The sequence below is a fragment of the Haliotis cracherodii genome, unplaced genomic scaffold (assembly GCF_022045235.1).
Source record: "Haliotis cracherodii isolate W230 unplaced genomic scaffold, xgHalCrac1.p SCAF_21, whole genome shotgun sequence".
In the NCBI taxonomy this organism is placed as follows: domain Eukaryota; kingdom Metazoa; phylum Mollusca; class Gastropoda; order Lepetellida; family Haliotidae; genus Haliotis; species Haliotis cracherodii.
This window is the reverse complement of record NW_027266277.1, coordinates 13909148-13929903: the sequence shown is the minus strand read 5'-3', so window position 1 is coordinate 13929903 and position 20756 is coordinate 13909148. Positions and strand designations below refer to the sequence as shown.

At 41.0% G+C, this 20756-nt stretch overlaps 1 protein-coding gene across 1 annotated transcript; it reads right to left on the bottom strand.

The window, feature by feature from the left end:
• Nucleotides 1-8068: 8068 nt before the first annotated feature.
• LOC139470916 (cation-dependent mannose-6-phosphate receptor-like) lies at nucleotides 8069-20418 on the bottom strand. Its single transcript, XM_071253243.1, has 6 exons — nucleotides 20160-20418; nucleotides 16490-16653; nucleotides 13992-14101; nucleotides 12364-12503; nucleotides 9790-9916; nucleotides 8069-8188 (listed from the first exon to the last, which is right to left on the bottom strand). The coding sequence occupies exons 1-6, from the start codon at nucleotides 20312-20314 to the stop codon at nucleotides 8069-8071; spliced, it is 816 nt and encodes a 271-aa protein (XP_071109344.1). The 5' UTR covers nucleotides 20315-20418.
• Nucleotides 20419-20756: the final 338 nt, after the last annotated feature.

Genomic DNA, 20756 nt, shown 5'->3' with positions numbered 1-20756 from the left:
TAATTAATTTCTAAGTATGCTTACCAGAAGAACCCACACTGAAGTAATGCAGACAATGAACGTATGAACTGCGCATGCAAATTCCAATACCCAATTACTACTAGTAATTGAATGATAAATAAGGTTAAAAGTAACTTTATAGTTTAATTATGAAAATTAATAATTTATTAATTATTTTAAACATCAATTCGAAAGTGAGGCAGTATCATATTCGTTCATGATTTTACCAATTTTTGATAGAACTCCCTCTAGCGTGTTAAGGACATACCAACTTTGACTAAAATCATGAGAATGTGTTTTGCTCACAAGCTTTTGACAACCTATGTAAGTATGTACAGTGACGACCAAGGCAATCAAGTGATCATTGTCAGCTGGATGTAAAACACACACAGCAAAAGTGCTGACATGATCAGCAGGTAATGTCTGAAAGTTCACAAAAGTTCAATATATACTACTCAAAAAATAAGAAGTAAGGGACCATCCAATTCTTTCGTACTACTAAATACATGTAGTGACAAACTACAGAAATACGAAAGAATCTCGGTCCTTATTCATGTTTATCCTTTTTTTAAGTAGTATAATTATGAGAAGTCATTTTTATTCCCACAAAAACACTATGTAACCATGGTAATGACAAATTTAATGATCTCTTGGTAATTTTATGTCTGAACAGAAAGGCTGATGGGAAAATAATTGGTTTCTTTTTTGTGGATCTAAAACACTGAAATCCATGTACACGATGTTTATTTGTGAACAATGAACCTTAAACGTGAATAGGTATACTATTTGTCCTTGAAGGCAGCTTCTAAATATTTATATATTTTGATATTAAATACCAAGTAGTCCACAAATCTTTTCATTTTCAAACCTTAAGAAATATACACCAAAGAAATGACAACATGGGGAGTTTTTCTGATATTTTTGTATCAGGGTCTAAGCCCCACATTCATGACATATTCCAGTTATCTGGCAAATTCTGTTCAGTCGACTAGAAAATGATTGAATGCACTAGTTGCTGAGAGTAAAACATGAACACAACGAAATGCACATTTTCTCAAACAAATGAATGAAAGCACAAGTTCAAACAGGAGGAATATCAATCGGCATGGCTTTAAAAGTTCTTAAGGTGAACTACGAGTACATCTGCAGAAGGAAACCCATGTGCTTCAATTCCTTGATGCCACAGAACCCACAATAAGGCCATAATAAAGTAACTGTAACATTTTTATTCCAACGCACCCCCTCACTGTTTTACTGTCCTTAAGTACAGGCTGACTTGGTTGATGCATGTCATCAATCCCAATTGCGTGGATTGATGCTCATAATACCAATAACTGGATTGTCTGGTCCAGACTTGATTATTTACAGACCAACATCATATATGTGGAATTTTGCCGAGTTCTGCGTTAAACAACACAACAACCATCATCCTAAAGTACAGATGATGAAATTGCTAAAATACAGTCAGGTGTGACAGCAATCCACCATCAACTGATGAAACTGACCATTCTCTATAACCATACAAATGTATACCTGGCTTGTCAAGATGTGAATCAAATTAGGCTACCCCGCGCTCGAAAAGGCCAAGTACCTTTGTTTTCTAGATACGGAAAATGAGATTGGCTGGTATCAAGAATTTAGAAGCCTTGATGCCAATTGGCTGAGCAGAAATGTTTGTTTGTTGTTTGACGCCTTAATCAGCAATATTCCAGCTATATGACAGTGGTCTGTAAATAAATCAAGTCTGGACCAGACTGATTGAGATCATGAGCATTGAGCCACGCAATTGGGATCAATGACATGCATCTACCCTGACCTCCCAATCCCATTAGTCTCCTCTTACGACAAATATAGTCGCCTTTTACGGCAAGTATGGGTTGCTGAAGACCTATTGTACACCGGATCTTCTTTAAGCTGTTCTCATACAAAACCATATATCCTTGACTAAACTCTGCTGCTAAGACAGTCATACTATGATTTGAATTGTTTCTTCAGTGACAAATTTGTAACACGGAAATAACACGGAAAATAAGCAATATTTACACAGCTGTGATCAATATTCCAGCATCACACTTCCAGTTCCATTTGCAGAATAGAACCCATCACAAGCTAACACTTGATCCAGTAGACGACCTGCCTTACCTGGCAGTGGAACAATGACAAAGAAAGGTGTGCTAAACATAGCAAAACAAGTACAATGTGGGTTTAACATGAATGAGTTGGGTTTAATGCCGCTTTTAACATTATTCCAGTTATATCACGGCTTGTCAGCTTAATGTGGGAGGAATGCCCGAAGTGATGCAGGTCTCAGACGTTTACCATTTCGGTGAAACCCACGAGCATGGGTATGGTGCTGACGAACCTAGAAACATAATCGGGGCGAACCGGGATTCAAACCCACAATCCTATGTTTCTTTTAACAAGAGTGAGTATGGTTTACACTTTTTGCAATATTCCACCAATATCACGGCAGAGGACGCCAGGCACTTCACTGTAATAACCATGTTAGGAATAGATCCCAGGCCTTCGACATGACAAGCAACGCTTTTACTACCAGTCTACATCACGTTTCCTTGCAATGGAACAATGACGTGTTATACAAAGAAAAACAAGTACGATGGTTCTGAGTTTGTATCAACACAAGAAGATGATGCTTCATGCATTGTATGACACTAAATTCTAAATTACACTACACAGATGAGCTCAGATCAGCATCATCATACAGCCAAATGTCCACAGATTTGAATAAGTCAGTTTTACACTGTTTTAAAATTATAGCAGGGGACACCAGAAATGGGCTTCACACACTGTACCCATGTGGGGATTCAAACCCTGGTCTATGACATGACAAGCAAAAGCTTTAACCTCTGTGCTAACCAACCGCTCCTCAGAATTAAGAGATTTTGTCTTTTATAGAAACATCAAGATTGAATTGGATATTTTATCAGGACATGACTTTTGGAATGGCAAGTAGTATTTTTCTAGCAGAATCTGCCTATAACAGACAAATATCTAATATTGTGCAAACTTCCAAATAAATAAACATACAAAAATGTTATTCCACTACATAAATATAACCCTTTAATATACAAATACAAATAACATACTTAGCTTTAGCCTACAAACTACCACAAACACATACACACCAGCAGATACCATAACTATTCTATTACAAGAAGGAAATAATTCGTTTTGCTGTAGCCTAATCATATATACATACTTAACCAACACAAAATTATCAAGCTTTAACAATAATAAGTTCCCAAAATTCCTTTTAGGACCAATCTCATTAAAATCAGATCTTAGTTCTCGCTGCCGCTAAACATAGATCTGAGGACATCCCATTACGGGTCACGTCAAACCGACCTTTCACAAACTCTGACTGACCAATTAAATTACTGACAAGAAGTCGACATTAGCCAATCAGAATGCAGCTTTCTCATGCTTTACGGGACTAATTTCACAATTGGCGACTACGCTTCGAAACATATTTTGACAAATTCTCGATATAATATTTGAAACCTGAATAAAAGAACATTCTCGAATGGCTAATATATGGTCTAGATATAGATTCAGTCGTTACGCCCGTAACTATCGTATGGATTACCCCGTTTTAAGGTTTCGAGGCTGCATGATTAGAAATCACATTCCGACGGTCTCTTTCATGATCGGGTAAGTGACGCTCTGATTGGTCGGATGAAAGGTCGTTCTGACGTGACCCCTAATGGAATGTCCTCAGATCTTTGTTTAGCGGTAGCGAGAACTAAGATCTGATTTTAATGAGATTACTGTCATGTAATAGAACATTGTGCTCTAAATCAGTCAGTATTACACAGCTTATTTTACCTTGTACAGAGATACCAAATCTGGATGATTAACACCAAAATAAGAACAATTAAAAAAACTTTATCACCTCATTACCACGTAGTCCATAAAATATTATTCAATTCCCTTTGCACGCATAAAACAACATCACACCTACACACTGGACATCAACCAACTACCCAGGTTATAGCATAATAGAAGGATGTAGTGCATACAGGCCCTGAAGTATAGACGATGAAGCTATGGGACTATGTAGACACGAAGACCAATTTACTGTTGTGTGTCAAATACCATTAACTATCTCCTGATTGGCCAATTTCTAAGCTAAGGTGAAGAACAAGCATGTACGGATTAGGCCTGACTTTTTTCGGTTTACTTCTTAGGGGCTAAAATTATTCAGGTTGGAAGGTCGAAAAAAAGAGAAGTAACTCAATTAAATAATACAATTTTTATATATTTTTTTATTTTTAAACAGGTCTTATTTTGTTTATTTCTTCAAAATATAGGTAGGAAAAAAAATGCAGGGACTGTTTTTTTAAAGATAAATTTTAAACAGGTCTTAATTAAACTATTTCAAATAATTTATTAAGATTGGAAGTGACATTAAATGTGTTTTTTTCAGAATGTTTTACTTATTTCTGAATAACCAGAATAAAAAAGCCATAATTTAATTTTTGGGAGTTTGAGTATTTGTAAACCAAGTTTAGGAAATAGTCTGGCCTTGATATGAGAGAAAAAGCTCTGGAGAAGTCAGGTGGTAGAAATAAATATTGATGATACTATGGCTCATATATTTAAAAAAAAATAGCTCGTGCTCAATTTTAACTAAACTTCCATCAAATATCAAATAATCATTAAAGAGACAGTATAAATTTTATTGATTAATTTAAACTCTGCAAAATAAGTCCTGTAGGCTTTTAGAAAAAAATCAAATATATTAATATTTCCTGAATTATATTCCCAACATGAACTTATCTATCAAATTTACATTTCAAATGGTATACACACTATACATTTCACACCATATCCATCATCAGGGCCCCATTTGTTACTAATCAGCCCTTACCATGACTAACAAGCAGAGATGTTAGTATACATTTCTATTAAAATGCAAATCGGAGACTGATGTATGGGACTGTCACGGTCTATGGAGAACACCTGGAGCGACAACAGCTGGTGGCCTCAACAAGTCAATGTGTCCACTTCGCTCCCAGTCTGCCTTCATCGGGTCGAACCTGCTGCAGATACCCCTACTCTGTTTATTGAGGAGTTTCCTTGATAATTGGTCACAGCATCAGTGGAACAATGACATCTATATTATATAAACAGCAGGTTTAGCACTACGCAACCAACATTCAGGAACACATGAATACAATCTCAGGAATGAAGATAGTTTTGCATTGTTATGTTTCTAATACAGTAAACTATGTTATAACACTTATAACTAAACAGATAGATATAACAAACTGGTTATTTTGCCGTCCATTTGTTGTATATATATGCTTATAACGAACAACCGCTATAACAAAGTAAAATTAGTGCTCCTTTAACTACGTTATAACCATAGTTTACAGTATTCTTGCATCAGGGACTCCACTCCAAGTATGCACTGCCAAAAAATAATTTCTAAACATAGAAAGTATTACTTAAAACTAGAAAAAACCCAACCAGGAACGCTTTTCTTGGAGGCATTACAGAGGCCATAACTACACATATCACACCACTTGGGACTGCTATCTTTGTTCATTATGCAAGTCAATCAGCATGTCAATCAATCAATCCATCAATCCAATCAATGAAAGTAAGGCAATTTTCAATTGAACAAGAATATAATAAAGTACATGATATTCCCTTCCCAAAAGAATTTCTTGCCCTGAGCTCTTAGAAAATTGACATAAAAGCCATGAAAAAAAAAGGTTTATTTCCGAGATTGAGAAGAAGAGAACAGAAAGTTCAAATGTTGATGAAACAAAAACATTTTGATAATAGTTCCTTGACAATTATATACCAAAATTTGACCAGAGTGCTGCGTCACGATTCATTGACTCAACCCTACACCGACGTATCACATGATACATTATACCAAAGTATCATTTCATATCATAATTCAAAAAGTAATACTTAGAACATTGGGAATACCCTGTCTGATAATACTCAGACTTACCTCAGCACAAAACAAAAGGCTTAATCAGCACAATACAATTAGAACAAGCCTAGAACGAGTCATTAGGGATACCGTATTCGACATAATAAGCGCCCAGGGCCCTCTCACAGTTAGAAATAGGGGGGCTCTTATCAGGATATTATTTTGGTGAAAAACAACAGAGTTGAAAGATCATAAATTTCGTGGTATATGCTGACAGCCTGAAATGTAAATATGTGACAGGTATATTTTTTCCAGAATTTCATGGCCCATAAATTTCCTGTAACAAATTCAAAACAAAATGTCAAAGCACAACTCAGTTGGTCAAAATGTAAAAACAGTTCTCCCTTAACTGTAGAACAATACGACCATCCAAAATCAACCTAAGGCTAAAAAAATAATAGTCTTGGTTCTCCGTCGTATGTTTTTAATATTTCCATTTTCCCCAAAAATATATCCTTACATTTTCCACATGTTGAACACATGACCCCGGTAGTGAAATGCTACTGTACTTAAAAACAATGAAATCCAATATAGTGGACAGTTACTTCACCCATCCCGAACCCCGCCCCCGCCCCCACCCCCCATGTTTTCAAAAGCCATTGCCTGAGAACCAATTCTTTTATTTTTTGTAAGCCTAATACATGTATCTGTAATGAAGGTTGCGAGATCAGAGTTATCCCCCCCTATTTGCCATTTCGGTCTTCTTTATTGATACCTTTGTAGGATCATTGATAACTTTGTATAATCCTATTCTGGAAAAATAATCTGTGGCATATTTAAGCTAGTGAAATTTGAAACTGGCTTGTAAGTTTTAAGGCCTGCTAGTCCACCTGGCTAGCAATATCTTTGAGACTCTTTTATGCCGTGGTTTCCGGTACTGATCTCCGCATGCTGAACCCTGTCTGTACAAATGTATGCGATACACGGACACAGAGGTGAATTAACACTTATATACACCAATTGTATAAATGCACATATAATATACTTTCACTCATCAATGAAAACAAAACAGTCACATGTCATGCTGACTCCTGGAATGTACACTAAACCTTCGTATCCTGTACCGCATTGTCGACAACATATTTATAGCCGCTTTTAAAGCACATCGTGTTTGATTGATGTATCAAGCATCTCACATCATTTCAAGTGAGCCTATACTAAAATCAAGCAAAAAAGAACACTTTCATTCAATACAAGTAATGAAGTAATCACTTGGCTGACAATAGGTTATATTCTCTCTCATAAAAGTAAAACATTTTTGAATGTGACAAAGTATATAGACAACTCATTTAGTTTTCTCATATTTGAATCACCTTGTTCAATATACATCTAACACTAACACACAGCCTTCCCATCCCTGTATATAAAATATCCCTACCCCCCATTCTTCATCAGCTGGCTGTCTTTACCCCCACACCCCTGTATATCCCTACCCCCAGTCTATATCAGCTGGTTGTCTTCATCCCCAACATCTAGCCCCCCACTGCACCCCTCAATGGTTGTCTACATCTTCATGGTCAGAAAGTATCACTATTTTCATTAGTAGGCAAATTGGTTCTGTAACAGAGTTTCCATGTATGTTATTGTAAAGTGGTCCTGGTGGAGTGATACAGTGAGTCCAACAGTGTCATGGCCGGGAACACCAGTCATGGCCGGGAACACCAGTCATGGCCGGGAACACCAGTCATGGCTTCACAGTGTGAAGTTCACACATTGTATCCATGTCGGGAACAACCCTGGCCTTAGGTGCGACGAGCAAACGCTTGAACCACGAGGCAACCCCACTACTCTGGTACTGGTACAAAAGTTATTAGTTCTTCCTTTATTCAACTACTCTCGGTCTAACACACTTAATTTCTAACCTGTAGAAAAATATAAAAAAAACAATCCCAACCTACAAGACAAATAAGTCTATATAAGCTACACTGTTCCCTCCCCCATGTTGCCCCGCCCCCCCAACATAAGGTTCTTCTGACCATGTGATAAGGCAAATATGTTAGCTTCTCCAAACACCCCCCCATCCCACCCATCCCAGCCCCCCCCCATCCCACCCATCCCAGCCCCCCCCCCCCCACCCCCACTCCCCGTCCGACCCCTCTACATGGGCAGCAGGTGGTCGTCCCTCTCCTCCATATCGTCCAACTGATCATCCCCAACCCCCTTGTACGTGCGCGGTCCACGATTTTCTCCAGTCCGGCACACAAAGTTACAGCCATCCTACAACAAAGAGTGAGTGAGTGAGTCGGGTTCATCTCTGCTGTCAGCTGCATCAGTTTCACGTCAGTTTCAGGCGGTAAGTGAGTGAGTGAGTATGGTTTTACGCCGCTTTTAGCAATATTCCAGCAATATCACGGCGGGGGACACCAGAAATGGGCTTCGCATTTTGTACCCATGTTGGGAATCGAACCTGGGTCTTCGGCGAGACGAGCGAACGCTTTAACCACCAGGCTACCTGACTGCCCCTCACGTGGTAAGGTGAGGTGAGGTGAAATGGGGTTTAACGTCGCGTCCAAGATTATTGCACTTATATAGCGACATGCATGCACGTGTATGTGTGTGTGTGTGGCTGCTTGTACTAGTCTGGACTGATGCCGATTTATAGTGCTAGCACACTGCGATACCATGCCGCAATTTAACATGAATACCCCACTCAGACACAGTATACTGACTCCGAGCTGACCAGTCCTTGTTTTAGCCCCTTAATGCAGAGCACCAGACAGGGTAACAACAAGTACCATCTTTCAACGTCTTTTGGTATGACGCGGCCGGGGATCGAACCCCGGACCTTCGGCTCTCCGGGCGGATGCTCTACCACTAGACCACGGAGGCGGTCCTGCAATCTTGGTCTCACGTGGTAAGGAACCTGAACTGAGCCTATACTGCTGACAACCACTCCTAATCAAGGTGGTTTGTGAAGCCACGCCCATGACCAGTGGATCCTAATGGAGTCACACCAGTGCACAACTACCTAACCAAATGGACACTCGTACAAGAAGACTGAAGGAATGTAATAGCATGAGCAAGGAATGAAGATTTCTTCTCTGGAATTCCTACATGGGGTCTCGTGGACTTACTCATCCCAGGAACTCCTACTTGGCATACTAGCAATCTATGCTCCTCAGGAATTCTCATATGGGGTACTCGGGTTATATTCATCATACGAATTACCACGGAATATATTCATCACAGAAATTCCCACATGGGGCAGTGAGGATTTATTCATCCTTGTAATCCCTACTTGGCATATTGGGAATCTATTCTCTTCCGGAATTCTCACATGGGGTACATGATGTTAATCACTGGATTGTCTGGTCCAGACTCGATTATTTACAGACCGCCGTCATATAGCTGGAATATTGCTGAGTGCGGCGTTAAACAACAAACCAACCAACCAACCAACTCACAAGGGGTACAGGGGATATATTCATCACAGGAATTCCCACATGGGGTACAGGGGATATATTCATCACAGGAATTCCCACATGGAGTACAGGGGATTTACTGATTCGGGGAATTCCCACATGAAGTACTGGGGATATATTCATCACAGGAATTCCCACATGGGGTACAGGGGGTTTTACTGATTAGGGGAATTCCCACATGAAGTACAGGGGATATATTTGTTCCCAGGAACTCCCACATGGGGTACAGGGGATTTATTCATCACAGGAATTCTCACATGGGGTAGAGGGGATCTATTTGTTCCCAGGAACTCCCACATGGGGTACAGGGGATATATTCATCAGAGGAACTCCAACATGGGGTTCAGGGGATTCATTCTGTCTCACCATGCTCACATGTCCAACTGAGCTACTCACTGCTTGTAAGTTGCCAAAGTCCAGCCAGAAACCGTAATTTGGTACTTGTTCCATTCCCTTGGCGCCGAGAACAAACCGCTGATACAGGAAGCCGAAGAAGAGGTACACGGCTATCAAACTGAACATGCTGTAACAGAAACGTGTTTATTGTTTAATGCCTTAATCAGCAATAGGATGGCGGCCGGTAAACAATCGAGCCTGAACCAGACAATCCAGTGATTGATATTATGAGCAAACGATCCATCAACCTAGTCACCAAGCCTGACCACCCAATCCATTAAGTTGCCTGTTATAACCAGCACAGGTTGCTAGGGGTCACTCATAACCTGGAATCCCCATGTGTCTGATAACACCCTGGAGTACCGAGGCGCTCCCTGCAGACACTGCATTGCAATCATCCCCCAATTAACACCAAAACAGTCATAACTCTAACATAGCGAACGTGTGGTAAAAGGGGTCCAAGGCCAAAGTCAGTATTTTGGGAAAATCGTGAAATAGATTCCCATGCACAACTTACCCTTAGATTGCAGGGTAAGCGAGTGAGCATTTGAGATGATTTGATGAGTGAGCTGGTTTTAACGCTGCTTTTAACATTATTCCAGTTATATCACAGCATGTCAGCTTAATGTGGGAGAAAAGCCCGAAGTGATGCAGGTCTAAGACGTTTACCACTTCAGTGAAACCGTCAAGCACGGGTATGGTACTGACAAACCTAGAAACCTAATTGGGGCCAACCGGGATTCGAACCCACAATCACAGGTTTCTGGCATGCCCAAGGGACGCAACTCTGCACAGCAAATCGCGGCGCCTTAGACGACTGGGCCACCCGTGCCCCCTCACTTTGGACAGAGTATAATGGTGGGACAGTTTGGTATGGTACGAAAGCCCAAAGTGATCCTTATTTTAGACGGTTACCACTTTGGTTAAACCCAAGAGCACAGGTATGGTGCTGACAAACTCAGACATCATCAGGGCAAATTAGGATTCAAACTAATCATCATAGGATCCGGGCATGCGTAAGGGCCACAACTCTGTACAGTGACTTCTTGCGCCTTTGACAACTTGGCCATTCTAAGACAGCAAAGACAGAATAGGGAAGAAATATACATGATGATGAGTCACTTTACAATAGACCTGTAACAATACAGCATTTTACAACCCCTGTATCCCAATACACACCATAGAGGACATTACAAGTTGTATTGGTGTAAAAACATGTGAACAAAAACTTAAACTGTTCAATAACCAGCACATATTGAATCTCTAGTATTTCGCGGTTGGCTATACATGGCATAACATTCACAGGGCCCTCTAACTAATGTTTCTTCCTTACAATTTCCCATCTTCGATCTCTGATATTCCAATCTCATTAAAATCAGATCTTAGTTTTCGCTACCGCTAAACATATATCTGAGGACATCCCATTAAGGGTCACGTCAGAACGACCTTTCGCGAATTTTGACCAACCAATGAAATGACTGACAAGAAATTGACATTAGCCAATCAGAAGGCAGCTTTCTCGAGCTTTACGACACTAGTTTCAAACTGGCGGGTACGCTTCGAAACATATTTTGACGTATTCTCGATTAAAAAAAATTAAAACTGATAACATTCCGGTATGCCTTATAGATGGCCTAGATTGTATGGATATAATCATAAAACCTGTAACTGTCGTTCGGAATACCCCGTGTAAAATATTTAGTGGTTGCATGATTAGAAAACACATTCCGACTGTCACTTTCATGATCTGGTAAGCGACGCTCTGATTGGTTGGATGAAAGGTCGTTCTGACGTGACCCTTATTGGGATGTCCTCAGATCTTTGTTCAGTGATAGCGAGAACTAAGATCCGATTTAAATGAGATTGCTGAAATTCAAAAACAAATGCTTCGGAGTGTGTAATTCACCTCAAAAAGAAAGAATATCAACTTATGACATGAAAGTACTGAATCATATTGCACCTATAGTATCAGGATACAAATTGTATCGCACCCTTAGTATCTGGAAACAATTCGTACTGCAGCAATAGTATCGGGATACAAATTTTCTCACACCCAATCTATCAGGATACAATTCGTACTGCACCCACAGTATTGGGATACTATTTGTACTGCAACAGTAATGGGATATGAATTGTATCACCATATTATCCAGATACAAATTGTATCACACCTATACTATCGGGATATAATTCGTCCTGCCCCCTTAGTTTCAGGATACGATTTGTACTGCATCGATAGCATCGGGATACAAATTGTATCACACCCATAGGATCGGGATACAATTCATATTGCAGCCATAGTATCAAGATATGAATCGTATCGAACCCATAGTATCGAGATACAAATGGTATCGCACTCAAAGTGCATCTATAGTATCGAGTGAGTGAGTGAGTATGGTTTTACGCCGCTTTTAGCAATATTCCAGCAATATCACGGCGGGGGACACCAGAAATTGTACCCATGTCGGGAATCGAACCCGGGTCTTCGGCGTGACGAGCGAACCACTAGGCTACCCAACCACCCCCCTATAGTATCGAGGTACATGGAACCCAATATACTGCTGTGTAACTCACACTATGATGAAGATGGAGCCCAGACTGAGGTTACTGGTTGGCTTATTTGGACAGATATCCTGATGACTCAGCTCAAACAGATAGTAGCAGTCGGCAGACTTGTTTTTGTTTTCTTCCAATATGACCATCTGGGCTTGCAACTTCAAAAACAATAAACAACGCAAGTGTCAATCTCAAACAAAATGTTTGGACATTCACAGGAAGCATGACTAATCCCTACTAGTCATGTGAGTATTGCCTATGAATTATTCCGGAAGATTTGGAATATTATATCTGTTTCACTTCAAACAAAATATTAGGGTGTTAGAGGTCTGAAATTGTACACCTATTCTTCCCTGGCTTCCCTTGTGGGGACAAGCTTGAGGTACTTAAGACCTACTCTACCCCAGAGGATTCCATGGGGACAAGCATGGGGTACTGGAGACCTACTCTACACCAGAAGATTCCATGGAGATAAGCTTGGGGTACTGGAGACCTACTCTACCCACAGAAGAGTCCATGGGGACAAGCTTGGGGTACTGGAGACCTACTCTAAACCAGAAGATTCCATGGAGATAAGCTTGGGGTACTGGAGACCTACTCTACCCACAGAAGATTCCATGGAGACAAGCTTGGGGTACTGGAGACCTACTCTACCCACAAAAGAGTCCATGGGGACAAGCTTGGGGTACTGGAGACCTACTCTACCCACAGAAGATTCCATGGAGACAAGCTTGGGGTACTGGAGACCTACTCTACCCCAGAAGATTCCATGGAGACAAGCTTGGGATACTGGGGACCTACTCTACCCCAGAAGATTCCATGGGGACAAGCTTGGGGTACTGGAGACCTACTCTACCCCAGAAGATTCCATGGAGACAAGCTTGGGGTACTGGAGACCTATTCTACCCCAGAAGATTCCATGTGGACAAGCTTGGGGTACTGGAGACCTACTCTACACCAGAAGATTCCATGGAGACAAGCATGGGGTACTGAAGACCTATTCTACACCAGAAGATTCCATGGGGACAGGCTTGGGGTACTGAAGACCTACTCTACCCACAGAAGATTCCATGGAGACAAGCTTGGGGTACTGAAGACCTACTCTACTCACAGAAGATTCCATGGGGACAAGCTCGGGGTACTGGAGACCTACTCTACTCACAGAAGATTCCATGGAGACAAGCTTGGGGTACTGAAGACCTACTCTACCCACAGAAGATTCCATGGAGACAAGCTTGGGGTACTGAAGACCTACTCTACCCACAGAAGATTCCATGGAGACAAGCTCGGGAGTTTTTCTTACTCTCAATATTCATTAGTGTTTGTTTGTTGGTTTGTTGTTTAACATCGCACTTGACAATATTCCAACTATGTGACGGCGATCTGTAAATAATCGAGTTTGGATCAGACATTCCAGTGATTGACATCATGAGCATCGATCCACGCAATTGGATTCGATGACATGCATCAACCAAGTCAGCGAGCCTGACAACCTGATCCCGTTAGTCGCCTCTTACGACAAGCAAAGTCGCCTTTTACAGCAAGCATGGGTTGCTGAAGACCTATTCTAAACCGGATCTTCACGGGTACAATAGTATATGTGAATTGACAAGCAGTTACAACAGTATATTCCAAACTGGCCTTACATCTGAAATGGACTCATCACAGGTGAGCATGATGACTGCGCGGCGCCCTTCCCCACTGCAGTGCCTGTTGTAGGTTTTTCCTCCCAGGTACTCCAAGTACAGCCAATCAGCTGACAGAATATGCAATGTTGTTGAAAGAAATACATATTTGTCCATTATATATTCATCTTCATCAATTTCATTTTTTTATCATTTAAACAAAATATTCCCAAGAACAGAAAACACAATGTTGTTCATTAAGAAAAAAGAATTTGTCCATTTATGGGTCATCTTCACCAATTTCATTTCTTCTTTTGGTTCCAGTGTTTGATGTGTGCACAAGCATCTTTACTGTCAGTTCACATCAAGAGATTTTGACTAACAAAGTGTGTGTGTGTGTGTGTGTGTGTGTGTGTGTGTGTGTCTGTGTGTGTGCGTGTGTGTGTGACTACTTGTTCTAGCCTTGATTAATGCCAATTTTGTATTGCTAGCCCACTGAGGTACCATGCCACAGTTTAACATGAATACCCCAATCAGACACAGTATACGGACTCCTAGGGACCAGTCCTTGTTCAGCCCCTTAATGCCGAGCTCTAGACAGGGTAACAACAAGTACCATCTTTTAACGTCTGGTATGACGTGGCCGTGGCTCGAACCGCGGACCTTCGGATCTCCGGGCAGACGCTCTACCACTAGACAACAGAGGCGGTCAACGCCACTTGAAACAGAGTTTCACTCAATATCACAGTGTGTCAGATTGATGTGGGAAGATCCTTAATGTTTGTCACTTTGGAGAAGGTGAGGTGAGGTGAGGTGAGGTGAGGTGAGGTGAGGTGAGGTGAGGTGAGGTGAGGTGAAATGGGGCTTAATGTTGCGTCTAAGATTATTGCACTTATATAGCGAGGTGCATGTATGTGTGTGGCTGCTTTTACTAGCCCGGACTGATGCTGATTTATAGTGCTAGCACACTGAGATACCATGCCGCAGTTTAACATGTATACCCCACTCAGGCACAGTGTACTGACTCCGAGCTGACCAGTCCTTGTTTTAGCTCCTTAATGTCGAGCACCAGACAGGGTAACAACAAGTACCATCTTTTAACGCCTTTGGGTATGATGCGGCCGGGGATCGTACCCCAGACCTTCCGCTCTCCGGGCGGACGCTCTACCACTAGACCACGGAGGCTGTCCACATTGGGGAAACCCACAAGAATGGGTATAGTTCTGACAAACCTAGAAACATAATCAGGGCAATCAGATTCGAACCATGATTCTGGCACGCCTGGGAGACACAACTAATCACAGCCAATTGGGTACCTTAGTCCACTGGGCCACCTGGGCCCCTTTCCCAGGCCTATGTAAGAGTGAATGAGTGAGTTGGGTTTTACACTGCTTTTAGCGATATTCCAGCAAATTCACAGCAGAGGGAGTCGTATGTTAGGAGCATTCCCTGGCAGGACTTGATTCAACTTGCACCAGGTGCTTGTTGACAAGTAACCCTAGTTGCACAAGTCGAAACAAGTTTGCACCCTGGCAAACTAATTTGGCAACAGTACTTAAATTTGAACAAACACATTCATTGATGCAAATTCTGTCTAAACAATGCATATACCTTATTCGACGTAATAAGCGCCCAGGGCGCTCTCAAAATTAAAAATAGGGGGCTGGTATAAGAATATTATTTGGGTGAAAAAGACAGAGTTGAAAGATAAATTTCGTGGTTTATGCTGACAGCCTGAAATGTTTATGTACGACAGATATAATTTTCCTGAATTTGCCCAAAATCAAGGGTGCATATAACACACGAGTGCGTATTATACAGGATTAAATAAGTCTTGTGTACATTGATCAATCGGAAGGGGTGCTTATTGGGATTTTTCACCAGCCAATATCTTAGCAAATGTCGCCGTGGATGCTTATTAGAGCAGGGCGCTTATTACGTCGTATACGGTAATAATTCCATTGTTGCTACATCATGAAAATCCATTAAAAAACATTACAGCCAAAATGGATAGAATTATAATTAAACCACCCTTATGTTATCATAAATGAGCGGGCCACTGTAACTCGATAATGCCCTCATATTGCTTAACAACGGGCTATTATCACGCCCCTTTTTAGGTGACGTCATAGGGTAGGGATCGGTGACGTCACATTCAATCGTGACCTCATCTGGTTAGTTCTATGATGTTTCCATATTTGTAAAAGTGGGTCAGTGACATTCGTGTTGATTGCGGTAAATGTTTCAAAACCGATATCGTTGTTTCTTTTTATTTGATAACAAATTCCATCCATTTTAGCTATAATAACAGTAACGCTATTTTTCAGGGCATTATCATTTGCAGAAGACCCCCGTCTTTTCAACTGCACTCCGTCGTCGAGCAGTTAATGGAAGACCTCGAAATGATAATGCCCTGAAAAATAGCATTACCCTTATAGTATTCTCATGTTTTGCAGTATATCTTGTTTTCAATGAATATTGTTAAGCCCAAATGTTGGGGACCTGTTCAATCAACTTACTTCCAGATATAATGTCTGCATTGTTGTAGAGTCCCAGGACAACAGGCTCATTGTTGCCATTCTTCAAATCGACCTGCACTGCACCTGCCTTATCCACCCCGCCAGCAGGAGCACAGATGGCAACAGTATACCTATACTCTCCATTGGGATCATTTACTTTGTAGCTGGAAACACAGGAGTGAGTAAGTGAGTTGTGTTTAATGCTGCTTTTTACAGTACTACGGTTATATCGCGGCATGTCAGCTTAATGTGGGAGGCAAGCCCAAAGTGATGCAGGTCTCAGACGTTTATCACTTCGGTGAAACCCACGAGCACGGGTATGGTGCTGACAAACCTAGAAACATAATCGGGGCGAACCGGGATTCGAACCCACAATCATAGGTTTCTGGCGTGCCCAAGGGACGCAACTGTGCACAGCGAATCGCGGCGCCTTAAATGACTGGGCCACCCATGCCCCCGAAATGGGGTTTAACGTCGCATACAAGATTAATGCACTTATATAGTGACGTGCATGTATGAGAGTGTGTTTGTGTGGATGCTTGTACTAGTCCGGACTGAAGCTGATTTATAGTGCTAGCTCACTGAGATACCATGCCGCAGTTTAACATGAATACCCCATTCAGACACAGTATACTGACTCCTAGCCGACCAGTCCTTGTTTTAGCCCCTTAATGCCGAGCACCAGACAGGGTAACAACAAGTACCATCTTTTAACGTCTTTTGGTATGACGAGGCCGGGGATCGAAACCCCAGACTTTCCGCTCTCCCGGGGGACGGTCTACTACTAGACCACGGAGGCGGTCCTACAAACTTGTGTGTTAATAGTGTTAACAATGTGATATGAAAGTCTTCATGTATGTGCTTTGGATGAGAATGTGAGTTACGGTTATCAGAACTACAGATAAGCAGTGTATTTGCGTAAAATACTCCCCCAAAATATTCAAACCCAATTACTTTCAATTAACTTCAATACAGAAACACGTGCATTAAATGAAAAACTCAAATGTATAAAAACAGCTGGCGTAAATACCCAATGAAGATTTTTCAGCATGCGCACAAAGGAGCTAATTTCCAAAACAAAATTACGAGATAATTTACTTTCCGAGTCGAGCCTATATATTTAGAACAGGTACATACATCTAAAACATAATTTCATTTTGTTCAACCTTAAAATGTTCACTCATTTGGGGAAAACCCAATAGAGTGATGAATAAATGAGTGAAAAAATATTGGATGAAAAATGTAATAAACCTATAAAAATAGAAACTCTAGAGTAAAAACTCAATTGCTCAGAAAGTTATCTGGAGCCCGGTTATATGCACAAATCATCCCAATAAAGTCTGCAGCTACAGACACAAGTCCAAAGGCCAAGTCTAGTTAATTTCTGTTTGGTCTAGTAACCTCAGCTTATAACCGTCTAAATAGTAATACCCAAATCTATTGAAAACAATGCTAAGAACTTACAGACTCAAAACTTTTTGAAACAGACTACTAATATTGATTAGAATTCATGATCTATTATGAATCACACAGGATAGGGTAAGGTAGTATATGGGTTAGCTATCTCTTCAACAAAACAATCCAATGCAATAAGTTTTACAGAGAACAAGGCAACTGTGCCTAAAGGTAAACATTCAGGTTCTGATCACTTGGAAAACAAACATTAATTATTTTATAGCACCTGTGGTTTTGCGGTATAGCACTGGCAAATTAGATTAACAGAGCACCTTTAGAATACAGGACGATCTCTCCCGTAGGTCACAGGTCTCAAAGACAAGCCACCAGTTTTTGTGAGAATCCGTCGGACTCAAACTCGCGACCTTTGGATTGTTAGCCCGACAGCTAACCGACTGAGCTATGTCCACACTGTGGTACTAAGTGCAAATTTACCTAGTCATGACGTTACGGAACTGAATGAAAAGGGTCGAATACGTGATGGACACTTACGAAGGTTACGGGTAGGCATGGTGTCTCGTGACTTTAGTCTAAGGACACTTACGAATGATCCTGATGCCATTTGGCACACTCGTCCCATTCCGTAATCTACAAGATACCGAGTGGCGAGGAATGTGCCGACATGGCACAAACTAAAAACGGCTTCAGGTGTCAGACGTCAAACTCGCGAGTAGGCATGAATGACGTGGTATTTAACAATTCGTCAGGTGATTTTTGTGTCAGAAAAGTGTGGTAGGGAACACTGTAAGGATGATGTGGATAATAGTAAGGAAAGAGGGAGGCATGAGCAAGGATAGTGACGACTCAACGGTGAATTCGCTTTTGAATCAGTTCTGAAAAAATGTAGCGGGTGAAAGTGGCTTGTGTGAATGTTCCATGACAGTTTCCAGTAGCCAAAATATTTGACACAAAACCATTTCATACTTTTTACTCGATGTTTTTGTGTGGAGATTATTAGGAGCCGCCATAGAATCTATAATAGCCACTAAACAGGTACCTAACCCTAATGATCGTAAAGGGGTGATTGATCGTAAAGGGGTTCCAAGGGCTAAGTATAGAGTTCGGGGTAACCTACATTAACACTGGCGACATTTGGATGTGTTCAGCGCCAATATAATATCCCTAATAAACTGCATTCTTGTGTATAATAATGAAAATTAAAGAACCGAAAAAAATAATAAATGTATATTAGTTCCCATTTTTAACCATTTTAGCCACTTGAATTGCGAGAAAAACGAAATAAAAAATAAATAAAAAATAAAAATACTTTCATAAATTAGCGCTTGCTCTAAAATGTGCTGCCGCCGGCTATATTTAGTAAACACATAATCAAAACTCTCAACACCACTGGGCATATTCAATGACATTGCGTGTAGAGATGATAGATCACTGGGAGGAGCTTATGCCCTGAAGTCACAGGGCATTGTTTCGCCAGCGTGACTGGCAACAAAATACTACAAATTACGTCATAGGGTATTGTCACGTGTTTGAAAAGTTTGTGGTACTGTATTCTAAAGGTAGGCCAGATTATATCATTATCTCCGCTTCAAGCTGGCAAAGTGAGTTTGATCCTCCATGAAGTGCTAACTGAAATCCGAAAAAAAGTGTGGCTGGTAAAGGATAAAGCGGGGCACAGCTTACTATATTGCAAACTGCCTCAGGCTGCCCACTTGCTCTTGCTTCACAGATCTTGCAATATCTTCGATCCTTAAGGTTAGTGAGTGAGTATGGTTTTACGCCACTTTTAATGATATTCCAGCAATATATAATGGCAGGGGACACCAGAAATGGGCTTCACATATTGTACCCATGTCGGGAATCGAACCCAGGTCTTCGGCGTGACGAGCGAACGCTTTAACCACTAGGCTACCCGACCGCCCCTTAAGGTTAGTAATGTTAGGGTTAAGGTAGGTTACCCCCAACTCTGTCCTTAACCCTAGTATCCCTTTCCGATCAAGCACCTCTCTACGTTCATTAGGGTTAAGTACCTCTTCTCCATCAAACACCCTTTCACGATCCTAAGGTCTGGGCACCACTCCCCCAAAAGATGCACAACCCTGAGAGTCAGACTCCCAGCAAGGACAGACATCTGAAGCCAAGAATGGCAAGATAGCAAACGGTATCAGCGAATGGGGTCAGTAACGTTAGGTGCCCAGTAAACTGCGACATTTCCCAGTTAAAAATAAACAACATTCATATTAATTGAAAAAGGCACCTTTTTCCAATGAATGGTTTTAGTTTGGGATAATCCTTCTTAGATCCAGCGTAGTGTGGAAACGAACATCCTGCGGCTGCAATGTCTCCTCCAATGGGTTCAAGAAATGACAATATGTGCACAATTGAAATTACTAATATGATCAAACTTTTCATTGTAGTAGCGAATATGGCAAATATGTGAACAATATATAACAGGAAATACCAATACTATTTCTCCGATCACTTTCCACCACGACAAACCAGGAAGTCCATGTGATGTTAACAACAGCACCGGGCACGCTCTGTTTCTTAATGTTGATTGGTCCACACTTCTTACTGGTTCATGGTTATTGATGCGCTGCGTCAAATTTTAGAGCAGTAACTCGTCTTTTTGTTTTTCGTTTTGGGAGTATAAAAAAATCATGAAATAAAACACTTTAGTCAATTTCCGAGAGAGAAAGGTTCTTGATATTCGTAGTATGTATTTACCCTCTGTCCTATTCCACACAATAAATGCCTGTCCCCCGCGTAAACAATTGAAGGCACCTTCAGTGTTATTACCAATAATACATAAGGTGACATTGTGGACACTCTAACTGATTTATGTTGGTGTTAA